Below are 19246 nucleotides of genomic sequence, written 5' to 3' on the forward strand. Positions count from 1 at the left end.
AATTTTTATGCACGTGTAATTTCATTATTTTATGTATTTGTCCTTAGACTTTGCTGTGCTTTTATCTGTATTATTTTTAGTCTTAACTGTTGGATTCTAATTAGCTGTCTAGTTTGACTGCTTATCATCAAGCCACTGGTCAATACGAGCCAGGTAATGTCTCCCAGATAACAACAGATTCTTCTAGTCTAACCTTGGGAGCATCTTCTAACAGTAGTGTACCATCTACGCTCATTTGTGCTAAGAATGGTAACCATCGAGAACAGAAGGGAAATAATAGTGCAGGTTAGTTTGTTATGAGGAAAATAAAGTATTGTAATAATGCCAAAGTTTTAACATAAGTAATTTTTTTTCTTAACTCTTGAAAAGTTTTTATTCTATTATTTTATCATATACAAACAACATATTATTAATGGAGCATTGTATTATATTTTCATCTTGGTTGGTGATTACTTTCTAATAAACTACAGTTAGACAAAACTTTATATAAAAGTTAATATGAAATCTTTTTTAGTAAATATCAATGTTGTTTCACCTTAAGAAGAAAAAAGAGGTGATGGAAACTAATGTTTGTATGTCTTAAACTTTTAATGTAAAATAGTTTTGCTTGATATTTTAGTTGGAAAAACTTCAAAATAGCTTAATAAATAGTTTGTAAAAATTAGAAGGATGTGACTAAGAGCCAGTTAAAAGAAATATGTCACTATACAGTTTTCCTGAAGTAAAACTAAACAATAAATGTAATGTACTGTGGGCCACGAAATACATGTTTGGGTATTATAGCTTTTTGACACATCTATAATGTTAGCATGATTACACGAGAACAATAAACATTACACATCTGAATTAGCTTAAGTGAGCGGAGAGTTGCTAAGCTGATAATGCTTTAACAAGTATAAATACATACATTATGTGTATTTTGTGTTGTCTGAAGTTTCTTTATAATGGTCATATAATAAACTTCCATGTTCTGGATTAATGAAATATTGGAAGATTCTGTCCCCTAATTGTACCATTTTCACAATGGAAAAAAGTTGATGCATAATTCATATTTATTACCTTATGTATATTATAATTAATGCTTTGAAAATGGTGCTGGTGGTTCACCAATTCCTGTTTCTGTGAAGCTATACATAGAAATCTTTACTATAAATGCAAACTTACAAAGTGTATCATCATGAAATTCAGCAAGGTTTTGGTAAATATACCAAGTTTATTGTAAACAAGAAAATCAGATTTTATCTTATAACTTGTTAACCCAAACTTCATCTGTAACTTTATGGAGTCAATCTGTCTGGTCTTAAGTAAAGTTGATTTTAATGCTAAGAATAAAAGTACTTTATTTTATATTAAAGTTTCCACATTTAGTTTTCATAACTTATAGAACCTTCTAAGTGAATATTAGAAGCTTTTTAAGATAAAATTTATATGTGTTGCTTTTTATACCTGACGTTTACTGTAGCTGCACCATTGTTGTATATTGATATTTTGGAAATTATAAAGTAAATATACTTTTTCTTTTTATTCTTTTGATGAATAATTTGTTTTTTCTCATTGATTCCATGCTATTTGCAATTTCACATATTTACCTTTTGACATATAGTTTGCTTTTTATTTCATAATTTTATATTGCTTTGTACAATTCATTCATGCTTGAAGTAAACATTAACAGTGGAATTTCTATATATTTGTTGCCTACTGAGCTAAGCCTTATTAAAAGTTTCTCTTAACTTATTTCTCAAAAAGAAAATTTTTAACTTTTTTAACATGTATTTTAAAACATTGTTAAAGCATGTCTCACTGAAACAACTAACCAAGATATAACTAGTTTATAAAACTTGTTAACTGCTATGAGTGCCAACTTTTCTTACTGACAAGCTACAAATTCCAATGTTCTGTTAAAATATTTTCCTGCCAATTTCAAAAGAACCATTTAAGTTTAGAATTGGAAATAAGTTCTTTATACTGGTCTTAAGTAAGAATGTCAGATAAGTTGATGAGGTTTTAAAAATTACTTTGTAAATGTAGGACAGATGGCCAGAACTGCTGTTGTGGGTTGGAGAATTTATTGGTTTTACTAAATGGAGAAGATAGGACATTGAATCTGTATATTGGGCCCTGAATTATTTATCTGTTGTGTATACATTATATAGATCATTTTAAGTACTGAGCTGTTGGAGTTACTTAAGTAAAAGGAGAAAACTGTAAGCACTTGTATGTTATGACATTAAATATTGAGAAATTTCTTAACAGTTTTTTAAACTAGTGAATTAAAACTTAGATAATATAAATGTTTGAATTATAAACAACATTCTGATTGTAATTTTGTCAACATCTGTTAATAGTAAAGCTGTTTAATTAAATTTGAATGTGTAAGTATGAAACTGTATAATGTTGTCAGATACTAAAGAGCCAAGCTATCACTATGAATTAAAATCCATCTGCCATTTATTTGGCCAACTTGCTAAATAATGCAAATGATTTTGTAAAGCAACATCACTATCCTAACAGCCAGAAATTCTTAAAGCTTTATCATTGATAACTTTAAGTAATCTGTTGACTATTCTTTCATTTATGTCATTGATGTAACCCAAAGAAATTGAAGGTCCTAGGACTGAACCCTGAGGTACTAAACTTCTAACATAAATCCAGTTTGAATGAACTAAGTTTGTAACAACTCACTACTTTCTTCTGTCCAGCTACTCTTCTGTGGATATAATTTTTTAACATGCCTTTCATTGGGCACCTAGTCAAATGCTGTATAAAATTCCAAATGATCAAACTGATGCCCTTCAACTGTAAAAACAGAATGTTAAAAAAACTTGTAAGGCAAAATTTTCTCTTAGTGAAGCCATGTTGACTATCCAATAAAACTCTAAACTTTGTTAAATGATTTTGCAAAGCAATTTTTAATATATTTTCTTAAACTTTTTAAATAACTGATATAAGATTAATTGGTCTGTAGTTACAGGAATAGTTTTTATTTCCTCCCTTGTAAAGAGGCTTTACATTAGCTAACTTCTAATCCACTAGTACCTTCCCACTATTCAAGGACTGACAAAAATCAGTAGTATGTGGCTCATGTATTAAATCCTCAACCTCCTTCAAAATCTCTGGGGAAATATTATTTGGCCTAATCATTCTTTATATCTCCCCATTTTTCTTAATAAGTTCAGAATTAATGTGAGCATCTTGTTTGATATTTCCATGTTCAGGACAAGGAATTTTGCATCAATTTTCATTAGTAAAAATTGAAGAAAAAGTGGAACTGGGTAAACCAGCCATGGTATTTTCATCAGATACTAGTCTTCCAATATCACTCCTCAGTCCTGATGTTTTGCTTACTCATAATCAGTTTAAACTAATTCTTACTGTTAATTTTAATCTTTCAGTCAACCTTTTTTGAGATACTCTTTTTGATATCCTAGTTTCCTATTTGTCCAATTCCTTTAGCAGTTTTAAACTTCCAGTTAATATCTGATGTTTACAGATCTTTAAAATTTGCTATTTTTCTCTTTCAGTTAAATATGGCTTTACACTTTACAACATTGGTAACAACAGAAAAATAATCTTCAAGACCGATGTCTGTTCATTCAGATCAGAGATTAAATTAACAACATTCTTACGTGTATTGTTCTTTATTTTTTAACACACCAAACAGGTTTGGTTAGTCCATCTAGAAACATCACTGGTGGCTTGTTACCAATTCCTAGTACCCCACCTTGCAGCAATGACTCCAGCTCTAATTACTCTAGTTCTCAGTTTCTGTGGACTTCTCAGCAAAAAAATAAGGTAACTGTTTTGAATTTAATATCACAATAAGAAAAATAAGCTAGGAATTAAGAAAAAAAAAATCAATGACAGTTTGGTTCTTATCTATGTGGACTGGCATGGCCAGGTGGTTGCAGCACTGAACTTGTAATCTGAGGGTCATGGGTTCAAATCTCCATCATACCAAACATGCTCATCCTTTCAGCTGTGGGAGCATTATAATGTAATTGTCAATCCCACTATTCATTGGTATAAGAATTATCCAACAGTTGGCGATGGGTGGTGATGACAAGTTGCCTTCCTTCTTGTCTTACATTGCTAAATTAGGGATGGCTAACTCAGATGGGCCTCATGTAGCTTAGTGCAAGATTCAAAACCAAAAACTTTTATGTTTAATTTACTTTGGTTATTTACATTTGAAAATATATAATTTATTTAAGTATAGAAATATAAATTGTGCAGTTTTTTAAAAACTGCAAATCTTTACTTAATTCTAGTGTCTAGAATGTTATTATTCAGATATGTTATGTATTTTTTTTGCATAATATTTTGTAATATTAACATAAAGGTTTTTTACAATCTTTAGTTTTTTTTTTTGTTTCTTCAAACTCCATTTTAAGGCCCATTCTCCCTGCCTTGTTTCTTTTATTGATTACTTTAAGTATGATAACAGTAAGAGATTACAAGCAAAGATTAAGTTGGTGAAAAAAGTAAGTGATCTTCTCATGATAGTGCAACAGACTATTGTACAGTGATTTTTAATAATGAGAAAATGTATTTGTTGGCAATGGTCGTGTTTACTTTGTTATCAAAAGACAATTTATTTGAAGGTTTTACAGTACTTGGTTCATCATTGTTGTTTTTCATTCACTCAAGTATGTTCGTTGTAAGGTTTCACCTCCAAATCTGAAATATTTTACATTTTTATTCAGGAATTCTGTGAAGGAGAACCACAATTTGTTAAACTCATTTCACATCACTTCATAGGACTTTAACACTAGATATCCAATTGAGGACTTGACAGCTCTGTGTGTAATGTTCCAAAAAAACTACAAAAGTGATTAATATCTGTAATAATAAACCAAAAAAAATTGATATTTGTTTTTTTATTTTTAAGTGAAGATTTCATTAAACAAACTGTCTGTGAGGTACTTCAACTTATTTCAAAGGGAACAGAAAGTGTTATTGCCACTTGAGTTAAAAACCTTGAAATTGAAAACTAGGATACTAAAGTTTGGATTCCATGCTTTTTGTTTTGACTTGAAACTAAATATATGATGGAACATACCCTATAGTATGATTATTATTTTTTTAACAATTAAAAAATAGGAATATATACAGTTACGACAGAAAGTGTTCGTATCCCCACGTCATGAGTAGTTTTTTCCTCATAACTTAAAAAGTATCATGATTAGGATAATGAAAGTAGGGTATATAATAAATATTATACTAACACACATCTACATAAATTTTCATGTAAATTGAACAACAAATAAACTGTTTATAAACAAATAACCAAACATAGAAGAGGCAGAAAGTGTTCGTGCATCTACTTTAATGGTCAGTTGTGTAGCCTTTCAGGTGAATTACTTGGCGAAATCTCTCCTCATAGCCCTCCATGATCGTTTGACAGTACTCGACTGGTATTTTCTTCCATTCTACTTTACAGAAAGCCTCCAACTCTTGCAAGTTTTTCGGATGACGCTGATGAACCCTGATCTTCAACTCATGCCAAACGTTTTCAATTGGGTTGAGATCAGGTGACTGCTACTCCAGAAAGCTTTTATGGTTCCTCTGCAACCAGGATTGCACATATTTCGATGTGTGTTTAGGGTCATTGTCGTGCTGGAAGATCCAACGACGCCCAAGCTGCAAGTTTTGAGTATCATTCTTGATATAAGTGCCTAATATATCAACATACTCTTTTTTTTCATGATTCTGTTGGCATAGTGAAGGCTGCCTATACCAGAAGAGCTGAAGGAACCCCATAGCATGATTGAGCCATTTCCATGTTTAACTGTAGGGATGGTGTTCTTTGGAAGATTTCCTTCCCCCCTTCTTATGGAAAATATTGCAAACATCATTGTGGCCGAAAAGCTCGATTTTAGTTTTGTCAGACCAAAGAATACTCTTCCAATAGGTAAAGGGTTTATGCACATGCTTTCTTGCATGCCTCAATCGTGCTTCTAAATGAACAGGCTTTAAATATGGAGTTCTTCGAGGACAGCATGCTTTGAACCCAGAAGAGCGTAACATGTTCGTAATTGTAGAGGTGCTTACTTTAACCCCAGTTTCCCTTACCAGTTTCTGTACATCATTATGTGTTAAACGAGGGTTCCTACTAACTTCTCTGAGAACCTTCCTCTTGGTTCTCTCTGGAATTTTGGTGGGGCGTCCGGAACGAGGTAGGTTAGCAGTTGATCCTCTAAGCTTAAACCTGGCAATTATGCTTTGAACAGTAGATTTCGGCACATTAAGTTGTGTAGCAATACCGAAAAGATACACACGAGACTTGTATTTTACATTAATTCAGTTTTTTAAATCACTGGACAGTTGTTTCCTGTTTGCCATGATGACCAAGCAGATAATGATGGAGACGGCACTAAATTGCTATAAGTAAAATTTTTGCTGGCTAAATTCCAATAATTATGAACCCAGTCTCTAGTTCTGGAATGGTATAATATAGTTTATTTGCCAAACTAAACAAAAATTTTATGGGAATATCAGTTTTTTCACACGTTCTGAAATGTACGAACACTTTCTGCTACTCCTATTTTTGGTTATTTGTTTATAAACAGCTTATTTGTCATTTAATTTACATACAAATTTATGTAGATGTGTGTTAGTATAATATTTATAATATAACATACATCTATTAGCCTAATCGTGATACTTTTTAAGTTATGAGCAAAAAACTACTCAGGACGCAGGGATACAAATACTTTGTCGTAACTGTATATATAGGGGTGGACAAAAAAGGGAGGCTAACTCTGAAAATTTTAATTTGTTGTATCTTTTATTAGATAATAGAAAAATGTGTAAAATTATATGTTTTAGGACACACTTAACCAGATCTGTTCAAATATGATCTAAAATCCTAATTTTAACACTGGCTTTTATTAATACCTGCACTTTTCATGATTTTAGTTAAATTTTCTTGTTAAAAAAGAAATGTGCACCAGCTGTAGCTTCTTAAAGCTTCTTATTCCAGTTATCCTACAATAAAAGATGTAAGAAATTAACAACATTTTCAAGGTGGGCCATTTTTTTGTACACCCTCTATCTATCAGTTTAGTAATTAGTAATCCTTTTTAAATGAACAGCAGAACCTCACTGATGGTAAGGTTGTGGAAATTCCTACAAGTTGGGCAGAAATTCCTAAACTTCCCAGAGTTCCTCCTGAAGTGATGAGAACCACCAAGGAACGTCACCAGAAGGGGCTGATGTCTCCATGGATATACCAACTACTTTCTCAGGTGAACTTGTTTGAATAAATATATTTGTATTTTTGCTGTTTTAATTTAATGATAAACTCAATAAATGTTACAGATAAAGAAAACATTTTAGTATTTTAGCATAAGGCACTCTTTGATAGTCTCTAACTCAGGTAAAGTTTCAAAGAAACTTAGATAAATTTTTCTGTTAGACATCTTTATTGTTGCATGAACCAAACCAAATATAGTTAAGTTTTATTTCCAACTTGGCTGCATTATTTATAGCTTTCATAGTTTAAATGATTCAATATGCATCTTAAGCCTAAGTTGTAAATCATAATTCTAACTGTATTTCAACAATTTAGAATCAAAAACATTTTTTTAAATGACATTTTTACTGTTTTGTAACATTTACTTAATGTAATTCATAGAGGGAATACTTTGCACATATAACAGTTCTACTCAACTGCAAAAGGTTTTACCATATAAAAACTTGTAAATTTTCTTCTATTAGAATCATTCTGCCCATTTCAGAGAATGACTACCATTCACTACTGCTGGCTATGTCGTCGTTCTACGTTTGCTTACTTTTACCTGTGGTCATGTGACTGTTACCTATCAATTTTGGAATTTCAATATTTACTCCCATATAAATTATTTGTTGTTTTTTTAAATTTTAGATAGCATCCATTGTTATTTTTTTGTCAAGAATATTTCCTTTTATTTTAACTATTCCTTATTCAAAACTGGGCTTTTAGTTAAAAGAAACTGATATTTTCATTAGAAAGTCTTCTAAAGGGTTCTAAATAAGGGATAACCAATCATGTAGTATTATACATTTCAGGCACACAACATATAGCCAGTCATGTGGTGTTACACACTTCAAATCTGCTGTATATGCATGATATAGGCAATTTTAAAAATACCCTAAACTTCTCTTAGTGTGAGAAATGTGACATAATTACTCAAGACATCCTCCCTTCTCCATTTTATTTACCCTCCCCCCCCTCAATAAGCATGAAATTTAATGTAAATTACTCACTATAAAGTCATCATTGATCAGGCAAACTATAATTTTTATAGCCTTTAATCTTGTTTGGTAACTGAACCATCAAATAGAAAATCAGACTTCTGTTTCTTCAACTACCTGTCACATTCTCTCTTTTATGTATAACCAATAGAAAGCCAATGTTTTCATCTGTTAAGTGATGCATTACATCACATTGTTTTCTGAACAGAGAATGGGAAATATAATGACTAGTTTAAATGAATTGGTAAAGGTATTTGTTGCATAGTTAGAAAGCTGGAGAAATTGTGATAGTTAGGGAGAATCATCTGCTTTTTGTAGTATTTTGTGTTTTTACATGCATTATTTAATTAAATAAAAATTATTTAGTGCATTACTATCAGTAGTATAAAAAGTAGGGTCAAGTGTTATCGACAGAAGTAAAAATTGATGTATACTGTTACGAGTTCAGAGTTACTTGGAATAAATTAATGTAGCTTAAGGTTATAACTTTTTAGTCATTCTAGAAAAAACAATAATTTAGATTTATTTTGTGTTTTTTTTTGTGGTTAGGAGGTCAGTCAAGTTGACCAATATTTTATAGAACTAGAGTAGAGAAAATAGATAAAATATAAAGTTTTAATGAAAACAATCATTTGAAATGTATCAACAAGTTTTAGAGATTATTCAAATAAAATTTGAGGATTCTGAGATGAAGGAAATTATTTTTAATCTGAACATGAAAATTACTTTGGACATGGAATAGTAAAAAAATACTTTATATATTTCAGGTAAATCTTTTTTCTTTTTTAGTTTATTAAAAATACTTCCCCCAAAAAATGGCTTTTTGTATGTGAAAGACATATAATGTTTATTGAAAGTCTGCCAAGGTTTGTGAAGATGTACTTACTATATTAGAAGTTAGTATTATCAAAATTGTGAAGACTAAACGAATAAAAGACATCATGTGATTGGTCAAATTGATTAGTGTGTTGCAAGATGATACATAGTTGTTTATTTTTGTGCTGTTATACTAATAGATCTCAAGAATAACAATACCTCCTGAGTTAATTTCATTGACACATACTTGAACCTGTGTTGTAACTCAGGCTTCCGTTTCTGAATATATAGCTAAATCATTAAGATATCTCAACACTTTACATGCTGCACGTAACATACTTTTATCGTGGGGAAAAGCTAATGTTGTAGTGGTTCTAATAATTCATTGTCTGAACTGATAAAGTTTACTGAAAGACATCAAGCTGGTTAGGTGGTTCAGCATAGTAACTTTCCTTGAGTAAGTATTGGCATTAGATTGGTTTATTGATGTATTATGAGGTGAGGTTGTTACGGTATCTTAGGTTTTCTTGTTTAGTGAACTTTAAATCAAACTTTATTTTTTTGTACATGTAATACTTGTTTGTTCATATTCACTATAATCACTTACAAGTCAGTACTTTAGTTTGTTTTGTTCTTCTAGCAAAGTTAATTAAAGGTAAACCTTTATTGTGCCTTTGTCTGCTACTTTTGTGCTTCACAAAATATTAACTGTTCATTTCTATTAAACATGTCATACTGTTGTTAGTCTAGTAGGGACTCAAGGTACTTTAGAATATACTATATATGTAGATGTGGTGAAGGAATTTGTTATAAAAAAACCTGACTTATTAACAAGTACTTCAAACTAGGTATAAAGAACATGCACAAGTTGTCAAAAACATATATGTGTAGAATTAGTTTATATGAGAAATTATGCAACATATCAGTGTATGGTAGTATGTTCAAGAATACAGTAGTAAATTCAAGAATGAGTTGTAATAAAAATAATGGTATGTAGTTATCGTGCACGTTCCAATACTATATAGGGCTCTTTTCTTTTAGTATGTTATATGCTATGTAATTGTCCAGATATTTATCGAGATCCAATATTTTCTGCTAATACATGTAGCTATTTATACTGCTTTTTTTGTTTTATTAAGTGGTTCCACAAAATGTAGTACTGCCATTGTTTAATTCATGTAAAATCATAAACTTCCATTGATACTTATGGTAACAATTAGAACTATTAACTTCCCATTATGTATGTTAACTTTATATTGTCATAAGTAATAAAGATTGCAAAACAAATCTTAGTTTCCATCAACAAAATGTGCATTGTTTAATTCACGTAAAATCATAAACTTCCATTGATACTTATGGTAACAATTAGAACTATTAACTTCCCATTATGTATGTTAACTTTATATTGTCATAAGTAATGAAGATTGCAAAACAAATCTTAGTTTCCATCAACAAAATGTGCAGGTGATAAATACTCGTAAGCTGAGTACTTTAGAGAAAGTATTTGCTTTCATACTTTGTACACACTTCCTTACAAGCAAGGGATAGCTATGTGAAAAATACCCTCTGATATATCAAATTATCAAATGAATAACGAACAATGTAAAATTGAAGCTAGAAATGGATTTGGATCTATTGGTCGACTTACAACCAATAAGCATTCATAGGAATTGTCTTTTAGAAATGTAACGTGTTATGATAGGTTCTTAATTGTTTGGACTGCTCAGTAGCTGTATAATGAGAAGAAACTTGCTGCCAAGTAAAAACTGTTATTGGTTGGAATGATCGCATGACCCTGTGTTTTGCCATAATTTGACATTGATCATTTAATATTGTGAACTCGTCTTTTTGGAACCCCAACAAACAGTAATAATTGTATATGTTGATGCCATGCTGCTCTCTTATGTTGAAATTCATTAATACAGAAGCCTTTAGCTTAAAAATTTATTGGCACCTGAGAAACTAATGAAATTTTTAACGCATACACTCTATTTCGAACACTACAATATGAAAATGTATTGATTCCTTCAGTGATCAGATGGAGAGAGGTTTTTATTATACTTCATGGCTTGCATGTTATTTTTTTCTCTGTTATTTCTTACCAATCTTACTGAATCATGATACAGTTGTTAGTTTTAAATTTAGTTGTTTACAAGCAGCATGTACTCAAGTGCTTTTCTACATTTTAAAAAATAATATTTATGTATTTAAGCTAAGAAATAGCAGAATTGGAGGAAGCTGTGTCTGAATTTATACATAATTTGTGACTACACTGACATGATTGATACTGAAAATTTCAGGGAGAAATTAAAATTCCTGTTGTGATAGAAGAGGAAGTACCTCGAGATCTGCCACCAGGAGCACTGCTTTTTCGTCCATTGAGACAGTTAGTGTATGCTATTGTGTTTAACCTTCACCACATGCAGTTTATGGCTAAGCAGAAGAAGGAACAAGAGGGGAAGGAAGGTAGAGAAATGTGGTTAAGGGTCACATGCGTAGCTTGACCTATGACCTGTATAATGATGAGATTAGAGTTTTAATATAGTTTGACTAATTTTGAACAACTCTGTCTGTATGTTAGTTTAGGAAGATTTCAACAAGATTTAATCTTGGTATGTGTGGCAGTATGCTGAATCTTTTAGAGTGTGTGTGTGCATGCATTTCTCATGGTTTACTTTTGGTATTCAGAAATGTCCATTTTTAATGATGTCTATATTACGTTTTATATAAAAAAATTTTTTTTTTTCTAACAACCTTCATTATTTTTTAATACATGTTCAATTGTGAAATTTTCTTTTATTCATCCCGTGTTCAAATCTCAATCCTTGCTTATTTTTGGTTTACATGAGTATTTATTATTTTTACAAAGTGTAATTGCAGTAGGATGTTCCAGCAATGAAGAAAATGTAAATGTTAGTAGTTTTTAAGCACTAATTTTAAGATGAACATAATCGATAACAACCTCTACAGAAGAAACACCTTTTTATGGTTTGTGAGATAAACATTATTTGGGATTCAAACTACACTAATAGCCACATAGGTCTGTTTGAAAAAGTTGCAGTGAAAGGCAGGGTTTATTGCAAATCTGTTTAGTTCTCTGATATACTGATCAAGTTGCAGTTAAAGGTAGGTTTTGTTGCAAAACTGTTAACACTCATTAAGACACAATTAAAACAGATCTCCTCTATCATGTATATAATTTCTGTTGCTTCAGTAAAATGAACACCCACTCTTTTTTATAATGTCTATTTTTACTTTAAAAGAGGTGAGGAGAGATTAAAAAATTTTGGTGGAAATTATTACGGATAATTCTGCATACACAGTTAATATGTAACTGAAGAAGTGGAAAGGTTAATGTATCAGACATGGAACTTTTCCAAGTATTCCATTTTAATGTGAAGGTGAAATTAAATAATTGTTTTGTTTTATAGGAGTAATTATCGACTAAAATCAAGATCAAAATGTTGTTGTCGAGTACATTTTATTATGATTCAAACATTCAAGATTTAAAAACAAAATTTTTTTTGCAGTGAAGTTATTTTACATGTTGAATTTGTTCTTTAGAATCCTGTCTAGTGTTGCTAAAGTATTTATTTTTAGTCCAACAGTCCAGTCAGACAGCCAGTAACTCATATTATACATGTCTAAAAAAATAATATGAAATACTGTCCTATAACTTGTTACTCTGCCATCTTTTATTTGTTTATTAATTTCACTTGTTTTGCTTCATAATTTAAGTTGTGTACGATACAAAGGTTGAAGTTATGATTTAGAAAAAATAGTGAATAGAACAGGATTATGTTTTGTCTTTATATTACTTAACCTTTACTTTAAAGTACAGTGTTAAAAAAACATACCTTTATCAGTTTTTTGTTTTTCCCAGAAAAAGTTCCTGATATAATAGTGAAAGAGTGGACTTGGAGTAAACATAAGCAGTACAGTAGTCCTGATCTAGTCCCAGCTATGTCTTTGGGGTGGGCGGTGCCAACCATCCAGCGTTTGTGGTTTGGAGCAAGCCCTGATGAAAAGAAGAGACGCATGAGAGCTTTCTTAACTTGCATGAGAAGTGATTTTCCACTAATGCTGAACACATCATATGTACCACAGCATATGCTAATTATGTGTTGTGTGCTCAGGTAATAAAATATCTGTTTCTTTTGATTGTTTGTAAGTGAACTAATTTAAAACATATAAAGCTTTTTGAGTTTCTCTTGAAATTAGACAGATTTTGTATCTTGTCCAAATGAGTTGTTGTTTAAGGAGAAAACTCTTTAAATGGTTTTATTTCATAAAAGAAATATGAAAACTTAAAAATTGATTTAAATACAAGTCACCAAAACAAAATGATCTACTAATTAAGTCATTAATTGTTTTAATAGGATATTTTAATTTTTACTTTAAACTTTTAAGATTTTAGTAGTTTTGAGACAAGTATTATTCCTCAAAATTCCAGTGTTGTTGTAAAATTGCTAAGTGAATTTTTAGTATAAAAAAATCAAACAAACAAAAACACTAATTTAGTGTTTCTCATATACCTACAGATACATTATGGCCGATGAACGTCCAATCCTGAGAAAACAAGAGTTGGATGCCTTTCTAGCCCAAGCAGTTTCACCTCATCTCATGAATGCTCAGTTTGCTCAGACCATGCAGGTAATTTTGACCCTTCAGTTTTTTGTTTTAATTTAATTTGTTTATTTATAAAGTCTTCATTATAACCTTAGTTAAAATCTAACTGCTGAAACATAAGTAATGTTTTTGAGAAACAAATTTAGGTATTAATGATTAACACTTAAATAAGTGGTCTCTTCTAACTCTTTTTAAACAATAATCATCTTCTGTTTGCTATTTCATTACACGTGTTTTGGTATATAAGTGGTAAGTTAATGGACTTTTGAAGCTAAAATCAGTGATTCAATTCGTTGTGTGGAGAAAGCAAGGATTGGCTGTTGTGTAGCTTTGTGTTAAAGTAACAATAATCTTTATTTAATTGCATTTTTAAGACAACCACGTTTATTGTATGTTGATGCATAAATTTGTTCTTACTGATTTGCGTATATAAACGTAGGTTTTGGTGTTTAATCTTCTTTATATTCATTCAGCTACCAATTATTACCAACAGAGGTATTGAACTTGCAGCCATGTTTATGCAAGGTGTAGAATGTGCACTATTTGCTAACGATGCTTGTGGTTCTCCAATCCCATGGCTTATGTGCTGTCCATGGCTGTTCTTTGATGGCAAATTATTTCATCAGAAACTTCTAAAAGCATCAGGAGCCAAAAATCTTGTTGATATCTGTGATGGCCAGGTTAGTTTCAACATTAAAAATCCATGTCAAATCGAGACTATTTGTTGGAATATTTTAGTCTTTTTCTATTTTCTTCATTTACATGTGCTCTTTAAAATTTCATAAACTAAATACTAATTTTTGCATTGTCTAATAGAACTTTGGTCAGTACAGTACATGGTTTAGTAATAGATCAACAGACATGCTACCTTTCCAAGTGGTTCAGCAGTATGTTTGAAGGTTTATAATGATTAAAACTGTGTTTAGATGTTTGTAGTGGGCATAAGACAGATAGCCTATTGAGTAGTTTTGTGCTTAACAACAAATTTGTTATCAAAGGTGTGTAAAAATAGTATTATATATTTTCTGCGTGTTCACAAATTACTGCCAAAGAGACCTTTTGTACAATACCTAAAATATATATTGTATATAAAATATGTTTAATACGTTCTTCTACATTTATAAATCGTCTCAGGTATAAATTTATATGCTGTAATTCAACTCGGCTAATAGTTTCTGATATTGAACAAAAAATGCCTTTGTTGCATTGATGTGCAAGAAACAACAAGATGGGCTGCTTGCTGTAACTGTGTAAAGAAATAGGAGATTTGTAGCAGAAACTTGAGACTGAAAAGCAAATGTTGTGACTGAACACAAATGCAAAATTCAAACTGGAAATGAAATGCACACGTATTAGTCATTTAACTTCTTCTGTTTGTTCCAAAAATAAAGCAGGAAGTCTTTTTGAGTGAATAATAATACCAACTGGAATGTGAATTATTGGGTCTCTTTTTTTTTTATAAATTTGAGTTTATATTTTTATGGAAGAAATACTGTTTATTCCTCTTGAGAAAGATTAACTTCATTATTCTAGGCCAGTGTCTTTTGATTAAAGATGAATATAGAATATTAATCAAATAGGTGTAGATCATCTTACAAGCACTCTAAAAGCACTTCACTTATTGAAAAGCATTGTACAAAAATAGTGTTATGCAACATAAAGCTGGTTATAAATTATCTTATCATTATTAAAACTTTTCCTGCCTTTCATTTAATTTTTAATAATTAAGTTTTGGCATTTTTTGAGCATTATCACTAAAATTTTGTTTACTCTGAAAATAAACCTGAATCTGTTTCAATAGAAAATTTAAAAAGAAAATAATTTTTTGGAGAAACATATTTTAAGAGAAAATGACATATCAAATCACTGTACAAAAATTTCATGAGTTTTGTCATCTTTTGATTTGTTAGCAATGTCAAGAGCTTCTATTACACCAGTGTTTTCTTGGGTCCTTAATTGTCTAATGTTGAGTGACAAAAAATAGATTGTGAATAACTTGCACATTTGTGTAAACCATTTAATAGTAAATGTAATACAACATACCCAAACAAACCACAAAAGTAAATACTGTGGTTATTTTTTAAGAGAACCTTTTACCTCAAAAAGCTGTTGCATTTAAACTGGTGTCATTAACAAGATAGTAAAGACCTGAAGTTGTTAAAGGCTTAACATCTACAAAGTTCCAACATTTTAACCACACGTCAAAATCAAATGTTTAAAAGTTATCAATAAAAGTGGAATCCAGTTCAATCACCTCTTTATTAAAATCCAGTGATGCAACTCCAGAGGATGTTGAACCTTATTTTCTGCCTTAATACAGTCTTGTAGTCTGTCTTCTACGTACCCACACTGGTAGTTCTGCGCAAATTGTTTAAGGTTTACTTTACTGCTCTATGTTAGTAACTATTGGGATGACTACAACTGACAATGGAAGAAATAGTGTCAGTCACTGTAAGGCCTGGAATGTTGTTGTTATAAATTGAGATTAATTTTAAGTGTTTCTTGTATTACCATGAATTACTTTGAAATGTGTAGTGCCTTTTTATGAATTTTTGAAAAATATTAATTGTATATTACACAATTTTTTATATTTTTAGTATTTGTACATGTTTCCTTGAATTTTATCAAATACTTGAAAAGTGCTCCAATTAAACCTCCTACTTATCCTGTTTAAGTCTTTCAAACATTTTTTTTCAGCTTTAATAGCTGAATTTGGGGTATTTTTCATTATTTAAGGTACCCAGTTGTAAAGTTGATATGTGATAATCCAAGGATAAACTTGTATTTGTTTGATCCTCACACAGAAAGAAGAGATTTAATGTGCCCAAAGATAGGTGTAGTAGTTTGTTACAGGCTGAATGAAAGAGACAGGACAAGGTGTCAAGTTAAAGAGGAAAATAGAGCATTTTATTGAAGCAACACTGTGACATATTATTTGATAGCAGCAGGACCTGTTTTATGATCAGTTTGTTTTACACACACAAGGATGAAATAATTTTAAAAAGAAATACTTGCTTTTCAAGGCAGAAAGCACCATCGTTTCATGCAAGATGAGTGTCAATTGATACTGCAACGGCCAAGATATCAGTGTGATAGATGGATAACTTTTTGTTCTTATATAATAGATTATCTATAAATATATTTGTTTAAGGATATCTGCTGACCATAGTGCAGTTTCTAGTCTTTTGTAAAACAAATAACTCAAATGGATCTGAAATAAAAATCACGAAGCAGAAGTAGCTTTAGCCTATAAATTGAATGTAATTATAGATCAATCAGAAAACAGGTGTTAAAACATGGAAATATTTCTACTTAATACATCACAAAACAAGACAGGACATATTAAAGTATTCCATGAAAAAGGCTGGATTTAATGCATGACCTAAACCACATTTGCAATGTTCCAAATTAGAATATTAAAATGGTAAAAAATTTTCTCTTTATAAAATATGTAACATAGAAGAGTTAGTATGCACTATTTCTATACTACAAGTAAGTTTTCTTTGTCATTTCTATTTTATTCATTTGAAATTTATTACTATAAGTTTATATCATGTTTTGTAAAACACTTTTTGATAAAAGGATAAATCTCTGTTAACTCACTGATTTTTGTATAATGCAAATACAAAGTTGTTATGGCATATTGACAGTTTCAAATTTAAATTGTCTTAAATGCATTTTTTGTAGATTTATTTCTCAGTTTATAGCATCTGAAGTTTAGTTGACTACTTTTTGAAAACTATTAAAATTTTGCTGTATTTCTTTAGATTGATCAAGTGTCGACAGTTGAGAGGATGCGGATTGCTATCTTAGAAGGTCTCAAGCCCCAGTTTGCTCGACCTCCGCTACTTCCAATGGAATATCTTAGTCCAAATATATCTGATTATTCTCGCAGTCAACCTCCAAGTATTAATATACCTGGACCCAATCGGGGGAGAGGACGGGGGGCTCCAAGTAAACCTTCTGCTGGTAATGTTTAAAAATGAGTTATTTATTATTTATTTTCTTCCTTATCTCTCTCTGCTATTTCTTTAAACCTGACTGATATTAGAACTTTTTGATCATTGCAACATCAGTAACAAACTTATCTTAAGATTTATATGAATTTGTTATTGGAAAAGTGATTTGCTCTGTATGATCTAGTTTACTGAAATGTACATATTTTTTTCATAGACACCCGTCAGATGATTTCTAATGGAGGACAGTTAGAAGTAGCTGGAGTTGTTGTTGGGAGCTGGGGTCCAAATTATGGTAGATTTCCTCATTCTCGTAATAGTTCTGTGCCTCGTCAAGTTGGTACCATGGCTGGGATTCGAAGGTAGGAAATATCTGATGCTACTTAATGCTGAAAACTGTAAATATAAGTTTCAAAGGTCTATGAGTTTGAAGGTATCCAAAAATTCAGTAGTTCTTCCAGAGGATTTGTGTAACCTGAGCTCATAGACTTAGAAAGTCTAAAGGGTGATTTAATATTAGTAGCTTAATAACATTATTACGTATTTCTGTCTACCAAAAATATCTGTATTGTGTTCATTTACTCTAAATGATGAAAATGTTCATAAAATTCAATCAGCATTTGGGAAGAAAATTCTAGAAATTTGTTATAGTTGTACAGTGAGTTGAATGTGTTAAATGAAAATGATTTTGAAGTCTTTCAGATCATTACTGTCCATGTGGGACATGTTCAGTCATGCTCCTTCTGATGACTTGGCATCTTTAGAATAGTTTAGTTTCCATTGAAAAAAGGCTAAGTTCAAATTGCACCATTTCTTCCAAGAGACTGTCCATTATCCATCAAGTATGTGAAGATGGTAGTTTTGCAGTGCCAATTTCAAAACTTCAGTCACTGAAAAATTTATAGGTGCTGTAACTAGGGAGTAGACCTGTATCTGCAAAAAATGGCATAAATATTAATTTCATTCTCCAGCTGCTTGGGGTGGTGAGTAAAGGTTGAATGGGTGGTAAAAGCTGTGACTGAAAGCAATATCTTGGTGAAACCATATCCTTTTGGCCTGATTTCCAGGATGGCTTTCTTAATTATGTTGTGTACTGTTGCTTGGGGAATGTAGGTGGCTTTTGTTATTGACCTTTGTGTTTGTGGATTCTGATCTGTTTGAAGATGTCATGCTTTACTTGCCACAATTGTGTTATTAATTGTTACAGTTGTTTTCTTTGATGGTCCATATTCCTTTGTTTTCCAGTGCCATAAGAGCAGTCAGTATCACTGTCTCAGAAACCTGAAATTTACTGTCTGAATGCATTTGTCATTTGAGTGTATGAATATTTTACATCAGAAAGAGTTGTCATATACTCTTTTTGAAAGCAATCAGTTTTTGGTTGTATGAAAATCCAAATAAATTCAAGTAGCTCTGATATATGGTTTTCCATCACAACTTTATGCCAGCTGTGGTTGTCATGAGGTTTCCTAATTTGCATATTCAAAATAATTTTAATACAATATAGTCAACTCTGTAATTAGATGTAAAATATTTTGTTAAGAATGTATACTGGAAGTTCAACTTAAGATTCAGGAATACTGGCCTGAAACCTTTAATCTTGTAGACTT

The 19246-nt window shown here is 30.9% G+C and overlaps 1 protein-coding gene across 3 annotated transcripts in view; it reads left to right on the top strand.

Moving 5' to 3' along the window:
• Positions 1–19246, top strand: part of LOC143225326 (constitutive coactivator of PPAR-gamma-like protein 1 homolog) — a 44502-nt gene that overhangs the window by 15239 nt on the left and 10017 nt on the right. For 2 of the 3 annotated variants that reach the window (XM_076454509.1, XM_076454510.1), the window contains exons 6-14: positions 105–285; positions 3662–3792; positions 7095–7247; positions 11352–11517; positions 12935–13187; positions 13593–13704; positions 14154–14360; positions 17448–17649; positions 17854–17998. In XM_076454509.1, the coding sequence (XP_076310624.1) occupies positions 105–285; positions 3662–3792; positions 7095–7247; positions 11352–11517; positions 12935–13187; positions 13593–13704; positions 14154–14360; positions 17448–17649; positions 17854–17998 (1550 nt within the window). The remainder of the gene's footprint in view (positions 1–104; positions 286–3661; positions 3793–7094; positions 7248–11351; positions 11518–12934; positions 13188–13592; positions 13705–14153; positions 14361–17447; positions 17650–17853; positions 17999–19246) is intronic. The other variant, XM_076454511.1, reaches the window with a different exon arrangement.

Source organism: Tachypleus tridentatus, chromosome 9 (assembly GCF_004210375.1).
Source record: "Tachypleus tridentatus isolate NWPU-2018 chromosome 9, ASM421037v1, whole genome shotgun sequence".
NCBI lineage: Eukaryota > Metazoa > Arthropoda > Merostomata > Xiphosura > Limulidae > Tachypleus > Tachypleus tridentatus.